Here is a 16,622-nt window from a genome sequence, read left to right on the forward strand (position 1 = left end):
GTAATTTAATGCAGAAAGAGAGACCACACAGCTCGCCGGCTTCATGAAATTCATAAACATTTTATTTATCCTGTACAGGAGGTGAGCTTTGCCAAAAATGGCGTTACTAAGCAATCCCCCGTTCGCGACCAATAGAACAACAGAACGCGTAATGAAGAGGGGATCGGAGGGAGTTTGGAGGAGGAGGGGTCTCGAGCGTGAAAGAGCCGGAGGGACAAAGACATGCAGCATGCAACAGGACTCCGAGAGCAGAAAACACACTTCAGACAACACGCAAACGCAGGAGGATTCTTACGCATAAAGAGGATTGACATTTGAAATGCACTCAGGATGCAACCAGATAGCAGCAAACTGAACTGATTGCACGGATAACCGCTGAACTTTAGATCTGAAAAGCTTCATTGTGGAGTAAATAAAGTCTGTGACGCACCATGTTGTGCTTTCACGGATTGATGCAAGCATGCACCTAATTTGAGTTTGTGGGCAAAATGGAGAGGAGCATCGTTCCTGTCGCGTTTCTGTCGTTTGTGATGATGCTGGAGGCGCAGATGGTTTGCTGGCACGCGCTGATGCGATGTCATGAAGAGCGTGATTGTGAGCTCGCATATAACCAGTATTTGACGGCATGCGATGGGATCATCCGAGGAAGCAGACGCCAGTGTCCAAGCCACTGCATCAGCGCGCTCATCCGCCTCAACCAGACCACAGACGGCCCGTTACTAGAGACCTGTGACTGCGGGACCGACCCCGAGTGTCTGCGGGCCAAGCGCGCCGTGGAGCCCTGTCTGCCGCGGACACATCCGGGTGATGCCGAGGGGATCGGATGCACCGAAGCGCGCCAGCGGTGTGAAGACGAGCCCAGCTGTCAATCATCTCTCACCGCGTATCTGTCCCGCTGCGGACAGCTGTTTAACGGGAGGAAGTGTTCGTCTCGGTGCAGATCCACCATCGAGGAGCTGCTGTTGAAGCCCAGTGGTGTGCTGCTCAATCAGTGCGTGTGTGACGGTGTCGAGAGGCCGTTCTGTGAGGTGGTCAAACAGAATATGGTCAAACTGTGTTCGATTGGAGTCAACAGCGTCTCCATGGACCACGATGGCACAGACGATGCATACGAGGACGAGGAATACGAGGCGAGACCGACTGATGCTGATGCAGTGATGTCTCTAACACGCGCTTTGACTCTTTCTCAACACGTGGTTTTGCTGTGCATTGCATTTGCTCTGGCGTTCACACTTTAAAGTGACGGATTGAACATCTGTGACCCTGGAGCACAAAACCGGTCTGTATTTTTTGAAATACTTGAGCTTTCTTTGTTACATCAATGCGAGACACAACTATTAGAAAATCTAAATATTAAGAAATCATCTTTAAAGTTGTTCAAATTAAGTTCTTAGCAATGCATATTACTAATCAAACATTAAGTTTTGATATATTTAATGGTAAGAAATTTACTAAATATCTTCATGGAACATGAATATCCTAATGATTTTTGTCATAAAAGAGAAATGTATAATTGTGACTCATACAGTGTATTGTTGTCTATTTCTACAAATATACGTCTGTGACACTGATGACTGCTTCTGTGCTGCAGGGACACATTAAGTTCTTCTTGAAGCACCTGCACAGCAGTTTGTCCTCATCATCAGCTTTCATTAGTTAATGAACCCGGACTGTGTCTTTCTTCCATCTTGTTTCATCTCAGTGCCACTTGAAGTGTCTCCAGGCAAACAGTGGACACGCGTCGAGGGTTTGCACAGCAGACTTTCATTGTACTCGCATCTTACTTCAAATATTTGCAGTGCGCGTGCACATAAAGGAGCCGGTTTGTGGATCAAGTGCTTCATTTAGGTGGAGAGGCCCTTCAGAAGCTGTTAAACGCTCTTGTTCTCTCTCACACTCCAGTTTTATTAGTTTGACCTCGTCCTCTGAACTATCAGGTCTTGGATTTGAGCGTTTGACAGCATGCACATCATCACATGTGACTCAAGCATCTCTAGTGTTCATGTATGCTGGAAATCAACACCAAGTGCCTGACGCCTGTCTGTATTTTAGTGGAACTGTTTTCCATACATTTTCAATGGTTTTAGATCTTACTTAAAGCATTTATATATAATGCATTATAAATGTAGTAACATTAATCCTTGTAATGCACACAGTGCATGCATTGTATGATCTCTTGAATAATTGCATCCACAGTTATAATGCATTAAAATGCATTGTTAGAAAGTACAATGCATTAAAACAAACCTTGAAAGATTATAATGCATTTTAACTTTGGTTACAGTTATGAAAATATATAATGCAGTACAATGTACATTATGAATACCTTTATAATGCATTATAATGTAAAGCTTTAAGAAAAAAGTTACAGATTTTTAGTTTTGCTTATATTAGTAATGTTACAAAGAGCAGAAGCACACGCTACGCAAGTGTGTGAATGCAAACACTGACTGAAACATAAACTAGTCTACTTCTATGGTCAGTCTTCTCTTTTAGCTCAATTACTGTCAATGCATTTGAAGAGAATCTTGCAGAGTTAATTAAAGAGAATTAAGCTGTGGATGTTTATAGCAGCTATATGTGAATCTTGATGCATCTGACCGGACGGAAGCTCGTAGTTATCTTTGTGTACTTGCATAGTGTGTGTTTCTGGTTTAATATTTCTTGAATTCTTAAAAGGTCACGGAGTTTGTACAGAAAAATAATTTATTTATACATTTTGGAATAATTAAGAGAATAAAAGTCTGAAAGCTGAAATGTATGATGGAGGCTTGTCTTAAGTGAATTTATCGTCTGAAAAACATGGCATATTTATTTCCAAAGGTATGAGATAGATTAATTAAAACCAATCAATAAAAGCACATTTTGTTGGTAAATGATTGATATTGGTGCAAAATCAATTATTTGATATGCATACAAAATAATATATATATATATATATATATATATATATATATATATACATATACTATTATTTTGGTAATGTTGAAATTGGAAAATGGTAACATTTTAATATAGGGCAATAACTAGTTGCTTATTAGCATGGCTATTATTAACATATTGGCTGTTTATTAATATTAATAAAGCACATATTATGCATAACCATATTCTACGTCTCTAATCTTACCCCATACCTAAACTTTACAACTACCTTACTGACTGTTAATAAGCAGCAAATTACAGTAGTTTGTTAAAGCAAAAGTCATAAATAGCGAGAATTGGACCTTTTGGACAGATTTTTTTTCTTGTTTTCCAGAACAAATATTTGAACACTGACACATATAAACAATCAAGATACATTTACTGGAGAAACAAAAATTAGTTGAAAAATGTATCAAAACTTTTTGCTTAGAACAATATTTGCAACACATTTTTGAAATGCGCTTCTTTTTCTTACTCCTTTGGCAGATATCCGAAGAATGCAAGACTTAGTATCTGAAGTCATACATGCATCTTGATTTAAGAGTAAGATACTTGTATACTGTGTTGCTTCAGATTCATCCCATTGTCATTGGAGAACTGGGATGTTTAAAGCTGCTGCGCTTGATTCCGTGTGTGTTTTAATTCGAAACGTCTGTGTGCTGGAAGTCTGTGGAAAGCCGTACCGCAGATGCCAGAGGCTCTCTTTGGCTTTTTCTGTGAAAACAACGAGCAGGAACCCGACTGACTCCTGCTGAACCCCCACCGACGGCTGGGAACACAATCAAAACAAACAAAAGCAGGGGAGACTGTTGGAGGAGGAGGAGCCGCTCGGGGGCCCCGTTTCTCATTTATCTGTGACCCAGATTTCAACCCCCACACCAGCGATTGTAGAGCCGGCACAAAGTCTTATTCACGACGTGCACGTCAATGTAAGAAGAGCTGTGTGTGAGTGAGTCTCTGAAGGATTAACGTCCCTCCGTACACACACAATCCGTCCTCAGTTCATCTGCTGTAGAGCTGGCCCTGAAACAACAGAGCCGTTGTGTGTCTGAGAGCTGCGATCCGTACCTGTCCTCTCGAATGAAACTGGAGAGATCTGATTAAACCTTCAGCTTAACAAGTCTTTAATTACGGCTGTGTGTTACGTCAATCATCACTACGCTGCAAACAACAGTGCTCTTCTTCAGTCTGTTTTTGCAGGACAAATATCTAAACAGTTTCTAATCGAGATGCATTTACTTGAGAAACTAATTTGCTTTTTAAATCTTATCGGAAAAGGAAGAACACTTTACTTAAAGGAGCAATTCTTATTATTAACTAGTCGTTTATTAGCATGCATATTAGCTGTATATTAGTGCTTATAAAGATTTATTCTGCATGAGCATATTTAAGATCCCTTTTTTAATTTTCAATATTCACAGATACAACTTTTGATTTGAATAATGCATTAGTAAATGCTTTTCATTGTTAGATCACGTGAAGTTTAGTGAGGAGTTCCTGATGTTTTGTTGTGAATATGATGATGTTTCTGCAGGATAATTTAATCCAGAGAGGAAAGATGAATGCAAGGCAGGAATCATATTACTGGAGGAATGTGGAAAGGAAATGACAATTTATGGCCAACACAAATTCATAATGCAAGAAAATATTCACGCAGAGATTGAGAAATACAGATGATGCTTTCCTTCAAATCAGACAGTGAATAAATCACCACACAATCATCAGGAATCAGAGCTCGTCTAACAGTATTCTGCCTTGTGAGTAAGTGTGTGTGTGTGTGTGTGTGTGTGTGTGTGAGCGAGCGCGTGTGAAGTGTGTGAACCCAGAGTAAACACACAGAAAGCCACACCTCTGTCATGCTGCTGGATCTGTGGTTGAGCTGCGGTCAGCCTCTGTGTGTGTGAGAGAGAGTGTGTGTGTGTGTGTGTGAGAGAGAGAGAGAGAGAGAGAGTTTAAATCCAGAGCAGTGATTTTACAGTCAGTTTCTTCTTGTGAAGGTCTGTTTCTCAGCACAGTGATTTCAGATCTCGTCCAGATGATCACAAACCAGATCTGACAGTGCTTTGACTGTCAGCCAGGAGCCAATCAGATGCTGCGAATCCTCCAGTCATGTGACACACGACATCCGTTGCCATGGCGAGAACCCGCCGCTCACTGTAAACAACAGGCTGAGAGAGAGAGAGAAGTGTAGAAGTGGATCATGCACAGTTTCTACATTTTGTTCAGTTTGAATCATGCACATTAGAATTATTATTATGAGGGATCCAAAATAAATTGATTCTTTCATTATGAAATCAAAGATAGATGTGTTCAAATGTAAAAAAAAAAAACTTTTAAAGTTTAATTTTATTTTAATATATTTTATTATTTTAATATTTGATTTTTTTATTATTTTTATTAATGTATTTACAAAAGGTAAAAAAACTTTAGAAAAATATTTATTATATTTAATATTTATTTCATTCACATTTATGTATTTATTCCTATGTATTTAAAATTTTTATTGTAACTTCAAGGAACCCATGAAATGGTTTAGATGAGCAGTTTTCCCTTTTAGCAACTACTGAAACATGAAGCCAGGGAATGACAAGTTATTCTCAATATGAATATGATCTGTACTTACAGGATCTGACAGATTCAGCAGCGGCGTCTTTCTTCAGCGATTCGTCCGTCTGAGTTTCCCGCATCTGTAAACACAAGCTTTAGACGATGCTTCACAAAGCAAGCGGAGCGAGAGATATGACAAGCGTTTACCTTGATCAGCTCTTTGAGGTATTCAGCTCGACTCATCAGACTTTTAATCTGCAAGAGAAAATCAGGGTATAACTCCACTCATAACTCAACTGATGAAACAGACCGCTGTGATTGGTCAACTGATGGTTGTGAGCTCTACATAACACCACTAGATCTACCAGACACTAATGGATAGTTTTGTGCGAGCGAGAATAAGGTTTTGTGGAAGTCTGAGCGTCTGTGTTTCCTCTTGGAGCATGGAGGTGTTTTTTCAGCTGAGAGACACAATGTTAAACCGAATATCACATCGGTGAGCTCATTAAAACAACTTCACGTGGTCTGGAAGACTTCTTCATTGAGCTGAATTTGAAAAAAGTAAACGTCCAGTACTTTGTAAGAAGGTCAGTATTAACAAAAGATCATTTTAATATCAGTAATATCCTAGTAGAGTTCTTATAAATATTTCTAATTATATCTCCAAATGTTATGGTATTTTATGCTTTAGCGCAGTCAAAAAGTGACATACAGTGCCTTTAAAGCTCATAAGCTGATATCAGATTGTGAATTTGCTGAATGCATCAGATGCATGTGAGTCATGTGACAGCGGTTCATGAGCTCACAGTGCTGTAGGAGAAACAGAATAAACACAGTCAGATGATATTAGTCTCACCTCGCTGTGGAGCAGCTCCCTGCGCCGGCCCTGAGATTCAGCTGCAGGAGACACACACATCAGACCATCACCGAAACACACACACACACATCAGATCATCACCGACACACACACATCAGATCATCACCGACACACACACATCAGATCATCACCGACACACACACACACATCAGATCATCACCGACACACACACACACACACACATCAGATCATCACCGACACACACATACACACACACATCAGATCATCACCGACACACACACACACACATCAGATCATCACCGACACACACACATATCAGATCATCACCGACACACACACACACACATACATCTGATCATCACGACACACACACAAACACACATCAGATCATCACCGACACACACACACACACACACATCAGATCATCACGACACACACACACACACACATCAGATCATCACCGACACACACACACAAACACATCAGATCATCACCCACACACACACACACACATCAGATCATCACCGACACACACACACACACATCAGATCATCACCGACACACACACACATAAGATCATCACCGACACACACACACACACACATTAGATCGTCACCGACACACACACACATCAGATCATCACCGACACACACACACACACACACACACACATCAGATCATCACCGACACACACACACACATAAGATCATCACCAACACACACACACACACACACACACACATCAGATCATCACCGACACACACAAACACACACACACATCAGATCATCACCGACACACACACATCAGATCATCACCGACACACACACACATACATCAGATCATCACGACACACACACACATCAGATCATCACCGACACACACACACACACATCAGATCATCACCGACACACACACACAAACACATCAGATCATCACGACACACACACACATCAGATCATCACCGACACACACACACATACATCAGATCATCACGACACACACACACATCAGATCATCACCGACACACACACACACACATCAGATCATCACCGACACACACACACAAACACATCAGATCATCACGACACACACACACATAAGATCATCACCGACACACACACACACACACATTAGATCGTCACCGACACACACACACATCAGATCATCACCGACACACACACACACACACATCAGATCATCACCGACACACACACACACATAAGATCATCACCAACACACACACACACACACATCAGATCATCACCGACACACACAAACACACACACACATCAGATCATCACCGACACACACACATCAGATCATCACCGACACACACACACAAACACATCAGATCATCACGACACACACACACATCAGATCATCACCGACACACACACACACACACACATCAGATCATCACGACACACACACACATCAGATCATCACCGACACACACACACAAACACATCAGATCATAACCGACACATACACATACACACACACACACACACACATCAGATCATCACCGACACAAACACACACACACACATACATCAGATCATCACTGACACACACACATCAGATCATCACGACACACACACACACAAACACATCAGATCATCACCGACACACACACACACACACACACATCACGACACACCAGCTCATCACCAACACACACACACATCACAACACACCAGCTCATCACCAACACACACACACACACACACCAGCTCATAACCAACACACACATACACACCAGCTCATAACCAACACACACACACACACACACATCACGACACACCGGCTCATCACCAACACACACACACACACACACACACACACCAGCTCATAACCAACACACACACACCAGCTCATAACCAACACACACACACACACACACATGGTTTCTATGCAGTTGCTACGGTTTTAACACATTTTAACACATATAGTTGCAGTGGTTTTCGGAGGGTTTTAGCACTTTGCTATGTGGTTGTCGTTGTTTTTGTGAGTGTGTTTGAACAAGATGCCATCTGTTCACCCTGGTTTTTAGAGTGGTTATTAGCATGTTGCTATGTGGTTGCTATGGTTTTCTTAGGGTTTCAGCACATTGCTATGCGGTTTCTAGGGCAATGAAAGAATCAAACCAAGTCTTTTTTTAAACCTATAGGATCTTTTCTATTTTAGTTTTATTGGTTTTGTTATTAGTAAACCCTAGCGAACTGAACAAACCCATATGCTTAACTCAACACTAAGCAACAGCAGAACCAGGTAATGGAGAGATGTTTGACAAGCACAGGAGCCTGACGCGGCCGGCGGCTGTGTTTGATTAGGCCAGTGCTGGCACTAGTGCTGTAACAGATCAACAGTGGGACTGAAATGGCCAAAAAACACCTGCAGTGAGGCGGGAATCCAGCAGAGCTGTGGGGTCTGGCGCTCTCGAGGAGTTTGAGAAATAACAGTTTGCATTTGCTTCAGTATTTAATAACTCTGAGAATGAAGAGCGCTGCTCTCAATGAGATCCAGATGATCGTACCACACACGCTGACCTGGCAACCGCTCGCCGCCACATCTGGACGCCTGACAGCCCTCCGCCTCATGAAGAACCACGTTTTACATTTTCAAAAAAAAAAAAGATGTTTGATGTTTGTCAGAAATTAATTCAGTAAGGTGTACTTGGTGGTGTGCTACATGGTTGCTAAGCTGTTGTTAAGTGGTTGCTATGGTTTTCTGTGTTGTTGTTAGGTGGTTGCTAGGGTGTTCTGAGTGTTCCCACATGTTACTAAGCATGGTATGGTTTCTAGGGTATTCTGGATGGTTGCTAAACTGTTGCTAGGTGGTTTCTAGGGTGTTCTAGATGGTTGCAAGGCTGTAGCTAAGTGGTTGCTTGGGTGCTCTGAGTGTTTAAAACTGTTCCTAAACAGTTGCTAGGCTGTTGCTTAGTGGTTTCTATAGTGTTCTGTGTTGTTTGTTACTAGGTGTTTGCATGGAGTGTTCTAAGTGTTTAAACAGTTGCTAGGGTATTCTGATGGTTGATAGGCTGTTGCTCTATGGTATTCTGTGTTGTTACTAGGTGTTTGCATGGAGTGTTCTGGGTGGTTGCTAAGCTGTTGCTTGGGTGTTCTGAGTGTTTACACATATCGCTAAGCAGTTGCTAGGGTATTCTGATGGTTGCTAGGCTGTTGTTCGATGGTTTCTATGGTATTATGTGTTGTTACTAGGTGTTTGCATAGGGTGTTCTGGATAGTTTTTATGAAATGAATGTTAAATTGAAGATTTGCTCTGCATTGTGAGTTTTTATCAGATGATTGGCAATAAGTTTTCATGACGATTTACCCGCCAATGCCAGCAGCAGCTCGCCCAGACTCCGCTGGTATAGATCAAGCGTGTCGTAGTCCTCGGCACCGCTCTCCTCCTGCACACATCAGGACTGCGTTACCCATCATGCCACACTGCAGCTCACATGACACACATGCAAATGAGCTGTCACAACACTTACCCGGGCAACAGCAGTGGACGCCACTTCCAGAGCCGCCAGCAAACGCGGCTGATCTCTGGACATTTCTGTGAACACAACGAAGATCTGAACGTCAGAAAACTGGAATGAGATATCAGATATTAATAACGCAGCACTGCTCACCTATTAATATGTTCCTGGTTGATTTTGCCTCCTCAAAACTGATCTTGTTGTCCGATCTGACCAATGCTTTGAGCTCCTCGGCACGAGAAACATACTGATTCACCTGAGAGGAAACAAATGAGCATCAGTCACTTCTATTAAACTGGATTGGTTTTAAGAACTCAGTTAATAATTGACTGTTGATTGACAGGTGATCTGACCAATCATAACGCAGAATCTACCATCCTGTCCGGCAAACAGATCAGACTGGAGAGTAGATTAACTTCAGTGGACTTAAACTTTAAAATGTTGTGTACTGACTAGATATATTATCAATATAGTGATATCGTCATAGCTAAACTGTTATTGTCGTGGTCACATGACGATTTTGAAATGACAGGTCTTCTTAAATAAAAGCTTTAACATTTAGTATGAATTGCTGACAGCTTGCAAAATATCTATTTTTAGTGTAGAAATAAGGAAAGGAGTATTGTAATTTCCCTACTGTAGTTTAAAGCAAAAATAATATACCTGTGAAATATTCATTTCCATTTATTTTACAGTGCAACTGTTTCACAATACATGGCTATTAATGTCGTTGTTGTTATATTCTAATTTGTTTGGCTTCCGAAAGCCAAAGTGTGAGTGTAATTTAGACTGAGACCGCAGATCACAAATAAAGAGTTTAATCCCTTTTAAAGTTCAGCTACAAGTCAATTCAGACTTGTTTCTGACTTGTTCTCTACCAGCGTGTTGTCAGTTTACTATTTGCTCTGCCATGTATGCCATGAGAACAGGATGTGTAGGGTGACTAAGGAGTGAACTAAGGAGGGTGGGTTTTTGCGAAGGGTCAATTGCTTCTTTTTCATTTTCGAGGCCCAGTTCCCATGGGTTTGGAACGACATGATTTCTTTACCTTCTGTCTCAGCGCTTCCTTCCTCTGTTTGTCCGTCTCATCTGAAAGAGCAGAGACTGAGATGATGAGAGTGAACTGTGACTGGAGAAACAGAGAGACGGAGACACTCGTGTCTTACAGTGAATGGCAGGAACGAAGTGTTCGAGTGCACTACAGTAGAGAGATAACGCAGCCAATCGCTCTCCATCCTGGTCCTTCTGCAGCGCCTGCAAAACCAGCGCTGTCTAGAGGACAAAAGAAGTCACACACCGCAAAACGTGACTTTCTTACTCAGTATTTCTGTCTTATTTTCCAGTGCAAATATCTGAACTTTCTTACATCAACATACATTTATTTTAGAAGCCAAATTGTATAAGATAACATGTCTTATTGACTGATAAAAGTATCTAAATGAAGTGAGTTGATGCTTAAAACAGGAACGAACATCTGTCGGTAAAGTCAGAAAGATCTTATTTTCCCTTTAAATGTAGTGATATTTTTCTGGTTTTTAAGCACAAACTCACTTGTTTTGTTTAATTTTTCAGAAAACAAGACTTAATATCTTAAATAAATAATTGTGCTTCTCACAGTAAATGTACCTTGATTTAATAAATTTATATATTTGTATTGAAAATAATAAGAAATCAAATGTTGCAAAAAAAAGTGCATCTTAAATCTAGACACATTTACATCAAAATGACTGAAAATATTATATAAGTATATAAAATATATATAAATATATATTAAAATATTAAATATAAAATATACATATTTATATATTAAATATTATAAATTATATATTTTTATATATTATATACTAAGTATAAAATATAGTTTTCTGAAGAAATGTATAAAAATTATAGTTTTGTTTTCCTTAAAATGATAATAAAATATTTAATAAATGGGCAAGAAAAATAATGTAGTTTTCCTTTTAAGATTTATTTAGTTTTTTATACCATTGGCAGATATTTTTCCTGTTCTAAGCAAAAGCTAACAAGATTTTGTGAAATCTTTCAGAAAATAAAATATAGTCTCTTCAATCATTTTGCTTCTTAAGTAAATGAGTCTTGGATTAAGACATTTTAGACAGTTGTTTTGAAAAGCATGACTAAAAAATGAATTTAGAAAAGTATGTCTACCTGATGTTTGTCATAATTACACGTGCTTTTAGAGAAAAGTGCAGCTTTCAAACTAAATCAACATATGGCTGGGTAAAAATAAAGATTCAAACTCATTTTTGCTTAGTTTCACTCAAAAAATGCTCATTTATCTAAATGAGTATGGAATATTAACTATAAAAGGCCTACTTAAAATCTGAACATAATCCATATTTTATGATTTAAATGATACAAAGTAACATTTAAAAAAAAAATAAAAAAATGAATGGACTTTTTTTTAGGGTCTTTCCTTGGAAAATAAAATAATAAGTAATAAATCAATCTGAATGGAATCGAGAGCTTATAAATCAGACTCTAACTAAATGAGGAAATCAGTGGCAGCAAGCAGCTCTAAAATAAACGAACAGACTCGTGATCTAACTCTGCTCTGATCGAGGGTTTGTGTGTTTCTGGAGCAGCATCTGTGGGACACATTTGCTGAAGTTTCTGACACTAGAGTCAAGGAGCGGCGGTTTTGTCACTTCAGGACTAAAATAAAGATGTGAGCGTGTTAGTGTGAGATCATCTGCGCCGACTCTGTCGCACTCACGGCCTTCCCGAGGCTCTCGGCGCTGGGCATGTGCTCCAGATCCACGAAGGGATGCAGGAAGAACTCGTCGAACGTGATGCGGCTGTCCGGGTCTCGCTCCAGCAGCCGCAGCAGCAGATCTCGACAGTCACGAGAAACTCTCGCTCCCGACGGCAGCTAAACACACAGAGAGCAGATCACAGCAATGTCTGAGACCACCACACCATCTAGTGGAGCAGAGACCATGAGGCGTATACTGACTTGAAATAAAAATATCATTGGTTGTGAAGTAATATAAACAGAGATGTCAATCCTCACCTCGATGGGTTTCTCACTGCGGATCTTCTCTTCTAGTTCAGCGAATGAGCGAGAGGCGAAGGGAGCTCGTCCAAATAATGCTTCTGCCCTCAAAAAACACACATACAGCTGGTCAAAAAAGTGGAATAATAGCCATTTATTAATGAGAAGTAAATAAGTCTCTTCTGCTCCAGGACTGCATTTATTTGATCAAAAATACAGTAAAATTATGAAATATTATTGTAATGTGAAACAGCTGTTTTCTGTGTGAATCTGTGTTAAAGTGTAATTTATTTCTGTGATGCTCCGCTGTATTTTCAGCATCATTCCTCCAGTCTTCAGTGTCACATGATCTTCAGAAATCAGATTATCAGTGTTGAACACAGTTTATATGGAAACTGTGAGACATTTGCAAATGAAGATATTACGAAGAATCCAAACAACGCCGGACCCCGCTGACTTTCATTGTGTGGCCAAAAGTAGGTTTGTTTCGACCGAAGAAATAAAGTCGAACTGGTTTGGAATGACATGAGGGTAAGCAAATGATGAAAGAATCGAATCACTCAACTTTTGAAACTGTATTTGTGTTTCTCACCGTATAAAATGACCCCGACGGACCACAGATCCACTCGAGCGTCATAATAGCGTCTGCAGACCATCTCTGGAGCCATGTAGAGCGGAGATCCTCTCAGAGCCTGCTGCTCGTCCCACGGGCTCATGTACTGCGCAAAACCAAAATCTACACACACACCCCGTTATACACCTCATTATGAGATGATGAGAAATCGATATCACAACACACTCGTTCAAATGGTGTCAGACATGTGAACAAAACACCCCTGTGTGCCTCTAGAAAACACTTCATTTTACAGTTTAATCAAATCTTCTCTTGTCTCACAGTTTGTGACAGCAGAAGCACACACCAGATCTACAAAACCAGACACTAATATTCAGCTCCTGACACAGTTCTCTCTGTAACACACACATCTAACAGGAAGTAATATTATGGCAAATGCGTTTGCTTCTGAGATGCGTTTGTGTTGATATTGTAAACGCAGTTCCAAGAGATGAGAGGCATTTTGATTTGAAAAAGAGGCAAAGTTCTGAAAATGTAAGCAGTTGAAAAAAAATGGCCTTATTTTACTGCTTGTACTTCAAGTGTTATAACAGTTCTGACGGTGATGTGCTGGAACCTTAACGTTCATGTGTCGTGAGGTTTGACCTGCGAGCTTCAGCGTGTTTCCACTCAGCAGGATGTTCTGTGGTTTGAGGTCCAGATGAGAGATGTTCTTCTCGTGAAGAAACTGAAGAGCACATGCTAAAACACACACATGAGACAAATCATGTCTTCTCATCCGAATCAGTCTGTATCAGTCATGTCATCATCATAGATCCTGTGGTGTGTGTGTGTGTGTGTGTGTGTGTACCGATCTGCTGCAGGCAGCGACGGGCGACTCTCTCCGGAAGAATCCGGCGACTGCGGATAAATCGGGACAAATCTCCTCCTGAACACCACTCCAGAATCAGAAAGATGTTCTCACTGTCCCACTGACACACAGACAGAGAGATGAGGATTTGGCATTAAGATGTAACGGGGTAAGATGAGCCACCCTTCTTCGTTTTCCTCTACATGGTACAAAATCTCATCTCGGCACTTTTGGTGAACGTCTACACTGTTTCCAATTTTGTCATTCATCTGAATATCATTTGAAAGATTTATTAATTGATCTAATTGTGTGTCTGTGGAAAATAGTGAACTATAAATGATGTATTATGTTGATAATCAGAGTTTCCGTGTCTATTGAATCCTTGGACACATCAGTGCTTTTGGATTTGTGGAGTGAAAGTTTTTTCTGATTTTGTCCTTCAATTAATTATTCAGCTAAATTCACTAAATACAATTTTAAATAAAAGAGTTAATGTAGTATGTTACATTGATGTAATGATGTCAATGATACAATTAATAAATTAGATTTACTGCAACGTGTTACATTAATGACACAATTCATGTGTAACAATAACATGTTACATTTAGTACGTTACGTATGTGACACTGCAAATATGGTACAATTAATGTTACATTTATGACATGTTACATAAGTGACACTGTGTAAATATGTTACAATTAATGTGTTCTAGCAATGTTACATTTGACAATGTGTTACATTAGTAACAATGTAAATACATTACAATTAATGTGTTACAAAAATGTTAAATTTATGACAACATATTACTTTAGTGACAATGTAAATACGTTACAATTAATGTTGCAAAAACGTTACATTTATGACATGTTACGTTATTGACACGGTGTAAATATGTAACAATCAATGTGTTCTAACAATGTTACATTTGACAAAATGTTAAATTAGTAACACTGTAAATACGTTACAATTAATGTTACAAAAATGTTACATCTATGACATGTTACGTTAGTGACACTGTGTAAATATGTAACAGTTAATGTGGTTTCCAACAATGTTACATTTGACAACGTTACATTACTGACACCATGTAAATAAGTAACAATTTAAAAGTGAGTTCACATTGTTCTTAAGGCAGGCATGCAGTGTAAGACTAAATGCTGGGAATCTTGTACCTGGAAGTCTTTGAGCTGCACTATGTGAGGATGCCGGACTGTTTTCAGGATCTCAATCTCTGTCAGCAGGTTCTCCATTGAGCTTTTATTCAGACTTTTCTTACTGACCACCTTCACAGCCACCGCCTCCCTGCTGTCCGTCTGAAACCAACCAGAACATGCAAATGATCAATTAAACAATCAGACAAATAACTCATAACCATTCAAGTAAAACAATACAGTACAACATTAACAAGACAGTAAATAATCTATGTCAAATAGGCCCATGCTTCTGCTAATAACCGATTATTCGCTCATAACCAGAGATCAATAATCACTCGCCTTTCTGAAAGCTTTATAAACTGTGGCATATGTGCCGCTTCCCAGTTTCTCTGTCAGAATAAAGTCTTTCAGCTTCGGAGGAGCGAAGCCCGCAGCCATCCTGAACTCAATCAATCAATAATCGATCAATAATCAATGACATTTACAGTATAGTCATGAGCACAGCGATTTACTTCTGCCCCGATCACAGTCATTCAAGCGGACTGTTGACTTTATGAATGATAACCATATATTAGTATTTAAAACATGGTCAGATGATCGTAAACCTTTCATTAACGCGTTTACAAATGAAGCGCAGCGGTCTGTTTACTTCCGCGCGCTGACGTCATCGCGGCTGTCACGCACCAGGATCTAGACCGCGCACGTCACTGACACCTGCCGGCCAGATCGAGTACTGCAACTCCATTCTAACGTCATAGAAAGGCGCTGACACCAACCTATCGTTCCAGCAGGGGGCGCTCCATAGAGACTCATACAAATCACACCATACATATATATATATATATATATATATATATATATATATATATATATATATATATATATATATATATATATATATATATATATATATATATATGAAATCTGAATAAATCATCTCTCCATTGATGTGTGGTTTGTTAGGAGGACAATATTTGCCGAGATACAACTATTTGAAAATCTGGAATCTGAGGGAGCAAAAAAATCATCTTTAAAGTTGTTCAGATGAAGTTCTTAGCAATGCATATTACTAATCAAAAATTAAGTTTATATATATATTTATGGTATGAGATTTACAAAATATTTTCATGGAACATGATCTTTACTTAGCCTAATGATTTTTGGCATAATAGAACAATTGATAATATTGACACATACAATGTATTGTTGGCTATTTCTACAAATATACCTGTGATT

At 39.6% G+C, this 16,622-nt stretch overlaps 2 protein-coding genes across 2 annotated transcripts; one reads left to right on the forward strand and one right to left on the reverse strand.

Annotated features, from left to right (window-relative positions):
• The first annotated feature begins 219 nt into the window (after positions 1-219).
• Positions 220-1,279, forward strand: LOC132101790 (growth arrest-specific protein 1-like). The gene has a single exon (XM_059507004.1). The coding sequence runs from the start codon at positions 489-491 to the stop codon at positions 1,236-1,238; it is 750 nt and encodes a 249-aa protein (XP_059362987.1). The 5' UTR covers positions 220-488; the 3' UTR covers positions 1,239-1,279.
• A 3,303-nt stretch (positions 1,280-4,582) lies between these two features.
• Positions 4,583-16,059, reverse strand: ulk3 (unc-51 like kinase 3). Its single transcript, XM_059507003.1, has 16 exons — positions 15,726-16,059; positions 15,405-15,545; positions 14,233-14,353; positions 14,028-14,123; positions 13,401-13,544; positions 12,827-12,909; positions 12,530-12,685; positions 10,962-11,067; positions 10,844-10,884; positions 9,949-10,051; positions 9,808-9,872; positions 9,645-9,723; positions 6,326-6,366; positions 5,677-5,724; positions 5,546-5,609; positions 4,583-5,090 (listed from the first exon to the last, which is right to left on the reverse strand). Exons 1-16 carry the CDS (start codon positions 15,822-15,824, stop codon positions 5,074-5,076), a joined length of 1,404 nt encoding a protein of 467 aa, XP_059362986.1. The 5' UTR covers positions 15,825-16,059; the 3' UTR covers positions 4,583-5,073.
• Positions 16,060-16,622: the final 563 nt, after the last annotated feature.

Source organism: Carassius carassius, chromosome 23 (genome assembly GCF_963082965.1).
Source record: "Carassius carassius chromosome 23, fCarCar2.1, whole genome shotgun sequence".
Taxonomy (NCBI): domain Eukaryota; kingdom Metazoa; phylum Chordata; class Actinopteri; order Cypriniformes; family Cyprinidae; genus Carassius; species Carassius carassius.

Coding starts and splice junctions, on each gene's coding strand:
- ulk3 (XM_059507003.1), bottom strand. CDS start 15,824: ATGGCTGCGGGCTTCGCTCCTCCGAAGCTGAAAGACTTTATTCTGACA. Junction 15,546..15,725: donor TTTATAAAGCTTTCAGAAAG/GCGAGTGATTAT, acceptor GGTTGGTTTCAG/ACGGACAGCAGGGAGGCGGT. Junction 5,725..6,325: donor GGGAGCTGCTCCACAGCGAG/GTGAGACTAATA, acceptor TTTCTCTTGCAG/ATTAAAAGTCTGATGAGTCG.
- LOC132101790 (XM_059507004.1), top strand. CDS start 489: ATGGAGAGGAGCATCGTTCCTGTCGCGTTTCTGTCGTTTGTGATGATG.